This window comes from Oncorhynchus tshawytscha, linkage group LG30 (genome assembly GCF_018296145.1).
Source record: "Oncorhynchus tshawytscha isolate Ot180627B linkage group LG30, Otsh_v2.0, whole genome shotgun sequence".
Lineage (NCBI taxonomy): Eukaryota > Metazoa > Chordata > Actinopteri > Salmoniformes > Salmonidae > Oncorhynchus > Oncorhynchus tshawytscha.
In genome coordinates, this window is record NC_056458.1 from 36,761,654 (window position 1) to 36,773,891 (window position 12,238).

The following is a 12,238-nucleotide window of genomic DNA, read 5'->3' on the forward strand; positions in this document are numbered from 1 at the left end:
TGTGGCAGAGGTAGTTTGGTGACTAACAGTGACTTTAAACACACTCACCTATAGTTTACCTACAGTACAATATGCAGCAGCTGCCTCTTAACTTGGCCTATTAACGTATCCTGCCTGTCGCATTTAACGACTACGCTAGATTATGATGCCCTTTATGGGAAATGACTGTGATGAGCATACCTTGTTCAATTTCAATGACTGTGATGAGTATACCTTGTTCAATTTCAATGACTGTGATGAGTATACCTTGTTCAATTTCAATGACTGTGATGAGCATACCTCGTTCAATTTCAATGACTGTGATGAGTATACCTCGTTAAATTTAAATGACTGAGATGAGCATCCCTCACTCAATTTCAATGACTGAGATGAGCATCCCTCATTCAATTCCAATGACTGTGATGAGTGTCCCTCATTCAATTTCAATGACTGTGATGAGTATACCTTGTTCAATTTCAATGACTGAGATGAGCGTCCCTCATTCCATTTCAATGACTGTGATGAGTGTCCCTCATTCAATTTCAATGACTGAGATGAGCATCCCTCACTCAATTTCAATGACTGAGATGAGCATCCCTCATTCAATTTCAATGACTGAGATGAGCATCCCTCATTCAATTTCAATGACTGAGATGAGCATCCCTCATTCAATTTCAATGACTGCAGTCCTCGCTGGGTTCTTTTAAATAGAGTCCTTTCAGACTGTGTGCATCAACTCACCCGCTCTAGTGTGATTTCTTCAAACTCATATTCAATTTCTGTCCCGTTGACCTGTGGGAAAACAATAGTGGATTAGATTAATTATACCCAGTACATAACTTTGTTTCCTGTAAGTTTACAGAGGGGCAAGCACAGTCATAATAGTCTTCTATTAGTGTCGTCCATTCCTTTCTAATCTCTCTCAACATCCATAACAAAACGTACGTCCATCGGAAAACATAGGGCATGAGGGTTATGAGGAGCAATTCTTCCTGTGTGCTGGTTTTTACGTCTCAGATTATTTGATGACATCCATAACACAAGACACGATGACACCCATAACACAAGACACGATGACACCCATAACACAAGACACGATGACACCCATAACACAAGACACGATGACACCCATAACACAAGACATGATGCCATTTTTGCAGGGACTATTCAAGTGTTTGGTTGAGCCTGAAGGTACTTGCTTTCTTCAGCAGTATAAATACATAAAAACAACGTATAACAATTAGCATAATACATGATGACACCCATAACACAAGGCATTATGACACCCATAACACAAGGCATTATGACACCCATAACACAAGGCATTATGACACCCATAACACAAGGCATTATGACACCCATAACACAAGGCATTATGACACCCATAACACAAGGCATTATGACACCCATAACACAAGGCATTATGACACCCATAACACAAGGCATTATGACACCCATAACACAAGGCATTATGACACCCATAACACAAGGCATTATGACACCCATAACACAAGACATGATGACACGGATAGTACATGATACTACTTGACTTGGTTTGATTGGTTTCTAGACCAGAGGTCAAACTAATCCCTTCTAGTTTTAGAAAATAGCAGAAGTCCAAGCATTTGCTCAAAGTCCAAGCCACAACAACATCAACCCTCCCCCTACTCCGATCCAGTGGCACTACTTTGGATTTAATTGCCTCCCATCTGCAGCTGATGCAGTCTGGGACCTGAAAATCCATATCTATTTACCTGCTGTTTCAACAAGGCTCACTTTCCAAAGCGGTTTGGGCATTGGTCCAGAGCTCTCCTCCTTCCATCACTGCCCTTATTCAGTGCCAATATCAGAAACCCACTGAGACCGAAGTCCCATCAGGTCAATTGCAATGTACCTAAGTTGATGTTCAAACCGAGACTGTTACTACAGCAGCGCATTAACACCACCCAAAATGCTGAACTCTATATGACAGAAATACGTCACAGTGATGGAAACTTTAACCTATGCGTAATAGTCAAATAGGATTATTGTCTCTATAGTTGAGAGCTTGAAGCCATTACTCTGTGAGGGCAGCTATGACTGAAAGGTGGTAATATTACACTGGAGCGTCACTGTACACACACACCATGTGCACACAAACACGCACAAACAAACACACACACACACACACAACCACACACACACACACACACACACACATTTCCTGATGAGGCTCACCACCTAATCCTAATAGCAATGAGGGACAACATCAGCTATACTGTGTACCATTCTGTTCTTCTATGGTTTGAAATTTAATTAGAAGTGAACAACCACAGTCTTCAAACAACCACATGATGTATTGCCTCATTTCTACAGAGGCCACAGCATAAATTAAATTAACTCCAATTTGGTCCTGTCACCCTCTATGATCTCTCCTCTTTCCCTCATATTAATTGTGGAGGCCTGCTGTGTCGGGTGTTGATGGCACAGTGTGGGACAATCTGGGATTTGTACATTCATTTTTGGACTTTTAAATGAATTATATACACTAAGTGTACAAAACATCTCTTTCCATGACAGACTGACCAGGTGAATCCAGGTGAAAGCTATTATCCCTTATTGATTTCACTTGATAAATCCACTTCAATCAGTTAGATGAAGGGGAGGAGACAGGTTAAAGAAGGATTTTTAAGCTTTGAGACAATTAAGACATGGATGGTGTATGTATACCATTCAGAGGGGGAATGGGCAAGACAAAAGATTGAAGTGCTTCTGAAAAGGGTATGGTAGTAGGTGCCAGGTGCACCGGTTTGAGTGTGTTAAGAACCGCAACGCTGCAGAGATTTTCACGCTCAACCATTTCCCTTGTGTATCAAGCATGGTCCATCACCCAAAGGACATCCAACCAACTTGACACAACTGTGGGAAAAATTTGACTCAACATGGGCCAGCATACCTGTGGAGTTCAATTACCGTTTATCAAAACAGTCATTTTGGTAAACTATAATAGTTTGTAACGATTGTCATCGGGAGAAGAAGAAGAGGACCAAAGTGCAGCGTGGTACGTATTCATAATAATTTTAATAAAGATGAATACTGAACAAAAACAACAAACCAACAAACGAACAGTTCTGTAAGGTGCAACAAAAACACTAAACAGAAAATAAATACCCACAACCCATAGTGGGAAAACAGGCTGCCTAAGTATGGTTCTCAATCAGAGACAACGACAGACAGCTGTCCCTGATTGAGAACCATACCCGGCCAAAAACAAAAACATAGAAAAAAGAACATAGAACGCCCACCCTAGTCACACCCTGGCCTAACCAAAATAGAGAATAAAAAGCCTCTCTATGGCCAGGGCGTGACGTTGTTTGAACTGCAGATTGACCTTTAAAGAATTCATTTTCCTAATGCCGCTAACACAAAGGACAACAGGGAATGCCTTCTCTCCTTCATCTGCACGGATCTGAAAACACAGGAGCATTGAGAGGATGCTGGTGTTATGTACCAAGAACTCGCTTTTGTTTTAGTCATTTTACCTCAGTGCAGATGAAGGAGAGGAGAGGGGGATAGTTTCACAAAATGTTAACCTCATTCAAATTGTTTTCTTACTTCGAAAGGAGTTATGAGACTTATTCAAATTTTATAAGCAATTGTTAGATTAACTTTCATTGAAAATGTGAGGCGAGACAAATAAGAGCCTGCTCTACTTCCATTGTTAAGGTTGGTGTGAATGCAGTTCAAATTGAGGATGTGCCCATACTTTCTTCTGAAATGTTTGAAAAAAAGCTATCACTGCATATTGATGAGGAACACACGACTCGGTTTAGTCCTCAGGTGAAAAAAATAATATTATTGAAATCTTTTTTTTATGTAATCTTTCATAGTAGAGGGATTCATGCAGTTTCATACATTCCTACACACGTACATTCGCATAGACAAGCTGCTAACACAAATTCATTAATTTAATTGCATCAAGGGCTGTCACATCGAGGGCGGTCTTTTCCGAAAAACATATCAAACAAATAATAGGATAAATGAATTTGTCTGTCAAAGCCATTTCTGACAAAAGGTTCACCCACATATTATTTCATGTGTCATATGGGCAGAACCCTTGTGAGTAGAGAGATACAGTATAACTTAATCAAAAAATGCATACACATTGTATAAAACATGGCACTGTATCAACAGTCTAGTACCTTCATAAGTCAAGAAACACTGTGCTAGCTCTCCCAGCTGGTGTTCAGTCTTTGTTTTAGTAATGAGACCTTTGTCTGAGTTGTGGCTTGTGCTGAGACTGAGGCTGTCCTAATATGGACACCGTATACTGGTAAGCATGAAGCACACACAAGGTCCAACTGATTCTTCAACACTCAGGACAGCAGAACATGAAACTGAGGACAAAAGAACATGAAACTCAGGACAACAGAACATGAAACTCAGGACAACAGAACATGAAACTGAGGACAACAGAACATGAAACTGAGGACAACAGAACATGAAACTGAGGACAACAGAACATGAAACTCAGGACAACAGAACATGAAACTGTTGTCAAGTCAGGACAACAGACCATGAAACTGAGGACAACTGACCATGAAACTCAGGACAACAGACCATGAAAGTCAGGACGACAGACCAAGGAATTCCGGACAATAGACCATGAAAGTCAGAATGACAGACCATGAAAGTCAGGATGACAGACCATGAAACTCAGGACGACAGACCATGAATTTCAAGACGACAGACTAAGGAACTTAAGACAACAGACCATGCAACTCAGGACAACAGACCATGAAAGTCAAGACGACAGACCATGAAAGTCAAGACGACAGACTGAGTAATTCCGGTTAACAGACCATGAAAGTTAGGACGACAGACCATGAAAGTCAGGATGACAGACCATGAAACTCAGGACGACAGACCAGGAAACTCAGGACAACAGACCATGAAACTCAGAACAACTGGCCATGAAAGTCAGGACAAAAAGCCATGAAACTCAGGACAACTGGCCAAGAAATTCCGGACAACACACTATGAAAGTCAGGACGACAGACCATGAAATTAAGGATGACAGACCATGAAATTCAGGACGACAGACCATGACATTCAGGATGACAGACCATGAATTTCAAGACGACAGACTAAGGAACTCGGGACAACAGACCATGCAACTCAGGACAATAGACCATGAAAGTCAGGACGACAGACCATGAAACTCAGGACAACAGACCATGAAACTCAGAACAACTGGCCATGAAAGTCAGGACACTATTCCATGAAACTGAGGACAACTGGCCATGAAAGTTAGGACAACAGACCATGAAGGTCAGGACACCAGGCCATGAAAGTCAGGATGACAGACCATGAAAGTCAGGATGACAGACCATGAAAGTCAGGACAACAGAACATGAAACTGAGGACAACTGGTCATGAAAGTCAGGACAACAGGCCTTGAAACTCAGGACAACAGATCAGGACAGTCAGGACAACAGACTATGAAAGTCAGCTTCATAGACCATGAAATTCAGGATGACAGACCATAAAATTCAGGATGAGAGACCATGAAATTCAGGACGACAGACCACGAAAGTCAGGACGGCAGACCACGAAAGTCAGGATGGCAGACCAATGAACTCAGGACAACAGACCATGCAACTCAGGACAACAGACCATGAAAGTCAGGACAACAGACCATGAAAGTCAGGACAACAGACCATGAAAGTCAGGATGACAGACCAAGGAATTCCAGACGACAGACCATGACATTCAGGACGACAGACCAGGAAATTCAGGACGACAGACCACGAAAGTCAGGACGACAGACCATGAAAGTCAAGACGACAGACAAAGGAACTCAAGACAACAGACCATGCAACTCAGGACAACAGACCATGAAAGTCAGGACGACAGACCATGAAAGTCAGGACGACAGACCATGAAAGTCAGGACGACGGACCAGGAAAGTCAAGACGGCAAACTGAGTAATTCCGGACAACAGACCATGAAACTCAGGATGACAGACCATGAAACTCAGTACAACAGACCATGAAACTCAGAACAACTGGCCATGAAAGTCAGGACACTATTCCATGAAACTGAGGACAACTGGCCATGAAAGTTAGGACAACAGACCATGAAAGTCAGGACACCAGGCCATGAAAGTCAGGATGACAGACCATGAAAGTCAGGATGACAGACCATGAAAGTCAGGACAACAGAACATGAAACTGAGGACAACTGGTCATGAAAGTCAGGACAACAGGCCTTGAAACTCAGGACAACAGATCAGGAGAGTCAGGACAACAGACTATGAAAGTCAGGATCATAGACCATGAAATTCAGGACGACAGACCATAAAATTCAGGATGAGAGACCATGAAATTCAGGACGACAGACCACGAAAGTCAGGACGGCAGACCACGAAAGTCAGGACGGCAGACCAATGAACTCAGGACAACAGACCATGCAACTCAGGACAACAGACCATGAAAGTCAGGACAACAGACCATGAAAGTCAGGACAACAGACCATGAAAGTCAGGATGACAGACCAAGGAATTCCAGACGACAGACCATGACATTCAGGACGACAGACCAGGAAATTCAGGACGACAGACCACGAAAGTCAGGACGACAGACCATGAAAGTCAAGACGACAGACAAAGGAACTCAAGACAACAGACCATGCAACTCAGGACAACAGACCATGAAAGTCAGGACGACAGACCATGAAAGTCAGGACGACAGACCATGAAAGTCAGGACGACGGACCAGGAAAGTCAAGACGGCAAACTGAGTAATTCCGGACAACAGACCATGAAACTCAGGATGACAGACCATGAAACTCAGTACAACAGACCATGAAACTCAGAACAACTGGCCATGAAAGTCAGGACACTATTCCATGAAACTGAGGACAACTGGCCATGAAAGTTAGGACAACAGACCATGAAAGTCAGGACACCAGGCCATGAAAGTCAGGATGACAGACCATGAAAGTCAGGATGACAGACCATGAAAGTCAGGACAACAGAACATGAAACTGAGGACAACTGGTCATGAAAGTCAGGACAACAGGCCTTGAAACTCAGGACAACAGATCAGGAGAGTCAGGACAACAGACTATGAAAGTCAGGATCATAGACCATGAAATTCAGGACGACAGACCATAAAATTCAGGATGAGAGACCATGAAATTCAGGACGACAGACCACGAAAGTCAGGACGGCAGACCACGAAAGTCAGGACGGCAGACCAATGAACTCAGGACAACAGACCATGCAACTCAGGACAACAGACCATGAAAGTCAGGACAACAGACCATGAAAGTCAGGACAACAGACCATGAAAGTCAGGATGACAGACCAAGGAATTCCAGACGACAGACCATGACATTCAGGACGACAGATCAGGAAATTCAGGACGACAGACCACGAAAGTCAGGACGACAGACCATGAAAGTCAAGACGACAGACAAAGGAACTCAAGACAACAGACCATGCAACTCAGGACAACAGACCATGAAAGTCAGGACGACAGACCATGAAAGTCAAGACGGCAAACTGAGTAATTCCGGACAACAGACCATGAAACTCAGGACGACAGACCATGAAACTCAGGACAACAGACCATGAAACTCAGAACAACTGGCCATGAAAGTCAGGACACTATTCCATGAAACTGAGGACAACTGGCCATGAAAGTCAGGACAACAGACCATGAGAGTCAGGATGACAGACCATGAAAGACAGGACAACAGAACATGAAACGGAGGACAACTGGTCATGAAAGTCAGGACAACAGGCCATGAAACTGAGGTCAACAGATCAGGAAAGTCAGGACAACAGACTATGAAAGTCAGGATCATAGACCATGAAATTCAGGACGACATATCATAAAATTCAGGATGAGAGACCATGAAATTCAGGACGACAGACCACGAAAGTCAGGACGGCAGACCAATGAACTCAAGACAACAGACCATGCAACTCAGGACAACAGACCATGAAAGTCAGGACAACAGACCATGAAAGTCAGGATGACAGACCAAGGAATTCCAGACGACAGAATATGAAAGTCAGTACGACAGACCATGAAAGTCAGGACAACAGACCACAAAAGTCAGGACAAGAGACCAAGGAACTCAGGACAACAGACCAGGAAAGTCAGGACGACAGACCATGAAAGTCAGGACGACAGACCATGAAAGTCAGGACGACAGACCAAGGAATTCAGGACAACAGACTATGAAAGTCAAGACGACAGACCATGAAAGCGTGGACGACAGACCATGAAAGTCAGAACTACAGCCCATGTAAGTCAGGACGACAGACCATGAAATTCAGGATGACAGACCACGAAAGTCAGGATGACAAAACCAAAGAACTCAGGACAACAGACCATGCAACTCAGGACAACAGACCGTGAAAGTCAGAACGACAGACCATGAAAGTCAGGACGACAGACCAAGGAATTCCAGACAACAGAATATGAAATTCAGGACGACAGACCACGAAAGTCAGGACAACAGACCACGAAAGTCAGGACAACAGACCAAGGAACTCAGAACAACAGAACATGAAAGTCAGGACGACAGACCATGAAAGTCAAGACGACAGACTGAGTAATTCCGGACAACAGACCATGAAAGTTAGGACGACAGACCATGAAAAGTCAGGATGACAGACCATGAAAGTCAGGACGACAGACCATGACATTCAGGACGACAGACCATGAAAGTCAGGACGACAGACCATGAAAGTCAGGATGACAGACCAAGGAATTCCAGACAACAGAATATGAAATTCAGGACGACAGACCACGAAAGTCAGGACAACAGACCACGAAAGTCAGGACAACAGACCAAGGAACTCAGGACAACAGAACATGAAAGTCAGGACGACAGACCATGAAAGTCAAGACGACAGACCAAGGAACTCAGGACAACAGAACATGAAAGTCAGGACGACAGACCATGAAAGTCAAGACGACAGACTGAGTAATTCCGGACAACAGACCATGAAAGTCAGGACGACAGACCATGAAAGTCAAGACGACAGACTGAGTAATTACGGTTAACAGACCATGAAAGTTAGGACGACAGACCATGAAAGTCAAGATGACAGACCAAGGAACTCAGGACAACAGACCATGCAACTCAGGACAACAGACCATGCAACTCAGGACAACAGACCATGAAAGTCAGGACGATAGACCAGGAAATTCAGGACGACAGACCACGAAAGTCAGGACCACAGACCAAGGAACTCAGGACAACAGACCATGAAAGTCAGGATGACAGAACAAGGAATTCCAGAAAACAGACCATGAAACATAGGACAACAGACCATGAAGCTCAGGATAGACCAAGCAACATGGGACCACTGTTTCTGAGCAATCATACGCTTTGATCGTGCCCTCTGTTCTATCAAATCAAAATCAAATCAAATTTTATTTGTCACATACACATGGTTAGCAGATGTTAATGCGAGTGTAGCGAAATGCTTGTGCTTCTAGTTCCGACAATGCAGTAATAACGAACAAGTAATCTAACTAACAATTCCAAAAAAACTACTGTCTTATACACAGTGTAAGGGGATAAAGAATATGTACATAAGGATATATGAATGAGTGATGGTAAAGAGCAGCATAGGCAAGATACAGTAGATGATATCGAGTACAGTATATACATATGAGATAAGTATGTAAACCAAGTGGCATAGTTAAAGTGGCTAGTGATACATGTATTACATAAGGATGCAGTCGATGATATAGAGTACAGTATCTACGTATGCATATGAGATGAATAATGTAGGGTAAGTAACATTATATAAGGTAGCATTGTTTAAAGTGGCTAGTGATATATTTACATCATTTCCCATCAATTCCCATGATTAAAGTGGCTGGAGTAGAGTCAGTGTCATTGACAGTGTGTTGGCAGTAGCCACTCAATGTTAGTGGTGGCTGTTTAACAGTCTGATGGCCTTGAGATAGAAGCTGTTTTTCAGTCTCTCGGTCCCAGCTTTGATGCACCTGTACTGACCTCGCCTTCTGGATGACAGCGGGGTGAACAGGCAGTGGCTCGGGTGGTTGATGTCCTTGATGATCTTTATGGCCTTCCTGTAGCATCGGGTGGTGTAGGTGTCCTGGAGGGCAGGTAGTTTGCCCCCGGTGATGCGTTGTGCAGACCTCACTACCCTCTGGAGAGCCTTACGGTTGAGGGCGGTGCAGTTGCCATACCAGGCGGTGATACAGCCCGCCAGGATGCTCTCGATTGTGCATCTGTAGAAGTTTGTGAGTGCTTTTGATGACAAGCCGAATTTCTTCAGCCTCCTGAGGTTGAAGAGGCGCTGCTGCGCCTTCCTCACGATGCTGTCTGTGTGAGTGGACCAATTCAGTTTGTCTGTGATGTGTATGCCGAGGAACTTAAAACTTGCTACCCTCTCCACTACTGTTCCATCGATGTGGATGGGGGGGTGTTCCCTCTGCTGTTTCCTGAAGTCCACAATCATCTCCTTAGTTTTGTTGACGTTGAGTGTGAGGTTATTTTCCTGACACCACACTCCGAGATCCCTCACCTCCTCCCTGTAGGCCGTCTCGTCGTTGTTGGTAATCAAGCCTACCACTGTTGTGTCGTCCGCAAACTTGATGATTGAGTTGGAGGCGTGCATGGCCACGCAGTCGTGGGTGAACAGGGAGTACAGGAGAGGGCTCAGAACGCACCCTTGTGGGGCCCCAGTGTTGAGGATCAGCGGGGAGGAGATGTTGTTGCCTACCCTCACCACCTGGGGGCGGCCCGTCAGGAAGTCCAGTACCCAGTTGCACAGGGCGGGGTCGAGACCCAGGGTCTCGAGCTTGATGACGAGCTTGGAGGGTACTATGGTGTTGAATGCCGAGCTGTAGTCGATGAACAGCATTCTCACATAGGTATTCCTCTTGTCCAGATGGGTTAGGGCAGTGTGCAGTGTGGTTGAGATTGCATCGTCTGTGGACCTATTTGGGCGGTAAGCAAATTGGAGTGGGTCAAGGGTGTCAGGTAGGGTGGAGGTGATGTGGTCCTTGACTAGTCTCTCAAAGCACTTCATGATGACGGATGTGAGTGCTACGGGCGGTAGTCGTTTAGCTCAGTTACCTTAGCTTTCTTGGGAACAGGAACAATGGTGGCCCTCTTGAAGCATGTGGGAACAGCAGACTGGTATAGGGATTGATTGAATATGTCCGTAAACACACCGGCCAGCTGGTCTGCGCATGCTCTGAGGGTGCGGCTGGGGATGCCGTCTGGGCCTGCAGCCTTGCGAGGGTTAACACGTTTAAATGTCTTACTGACTTCGGCTGCAGTGAAGGAGAGACCGCATGTTTCCGTTGCAGGCCGTGTCAGTGGCACTGTATTGTCCTCAAAGCGGGCAAAAAAGTTATTTAGTCTGCCTGGGAGCAAGACATCCTGGTCCGTGACTGGGCTGGGTTTCTTCCTGTAGTCCGTGATTGACTGTAGACCCTGCCACATGCCTCTTGTGTCTGAGCCGTTGAATTGAGATTCTACTTTGTCTCTGTACTGGCGCTTAGCTTGTTTGATAGCCTTGCGGAGGGAATAGCTGCACTGTTTGTATTCAGTCATGTTACCAGACACCTTGCCCTGATTAAAAGCAGTGGTTCGTGCCTTCAGTTTCACACGAATGCTGCCGTCAATCCACGGTTTCTGGTTAGGGAATGTTTTAATCGTTGCTATGGGAACGACATCTTCAACGCACGTTCTAATGAACTCGCACACCGTATCAGCGTATTCGTCAATGTTGTTGTCTGACGCAATACGAAACATCTCCCAGTCCACGTGATGGAAGTGGTAATGATGCAGCTTTCGATATGTCTGTGGTGTCAGCATAGGTTTTAATTTAATTTAAATTTGTTTATATGGCGTATCATTCTGGTGTCGTGTTGCTAGCAAACAGGCTAAGGTCTTCCTAATGAAAAAAGGTGCCTTGTGGATGATTTGGCAGCTGAATGAAGTGGGTTCCCCTCCCTTTGCCTATTGTCACCCACCTTGGACGTAATGTAACACATGACAAAGGAGGCAACTGTCTTCATAAAACATCAAAAGTGTACCACATCAGTGCCTTCTGCATCTTTAAAAGACACTGCTTTGGAAAACGCTTTATTATAATACTAAGGTCTGTCAACCTCCTTGAGTTGAATTGTTTTAAAGGGATAAACTGGGATAAGGGATAAACATCAACATCAATTTTGGTAACAGCTGAGGGATGGGGCTGGAGAAATGTAAC

The 12,238-nt window shown here is 44.4% G+C and overlaps 1 protein-coding gene across 18 annotated transcripts in view; it reads right to left on the bottom strand.

Moving 5' to 3' along the window:
- Nucleotides 1-12,238, bottom strand: part of LOC112228216 (disks large homolog 2) — a 288,349-nt gene that overhangs the window by 61,456 nt on the left and 214,655 nt on the right. For all 18 annotated transcript variants that reach the window (XR_006080421.1, XM_024393355.2, XM_024393358.2 and 15 more), the window contains one exon: nucleotides 721-771. Coding sequence is in view for 17 of the 18 variants with exons in the window: in XM_024393355.2 (XP_024249123.1) it covers nucleotides 721-771 (51 nt within the window). In the remaining variant the exon portion in view is untranslated. The remainder of the gene's footprint in view (nucleotides 1-720; nucleotides 772-12,238) is intronic.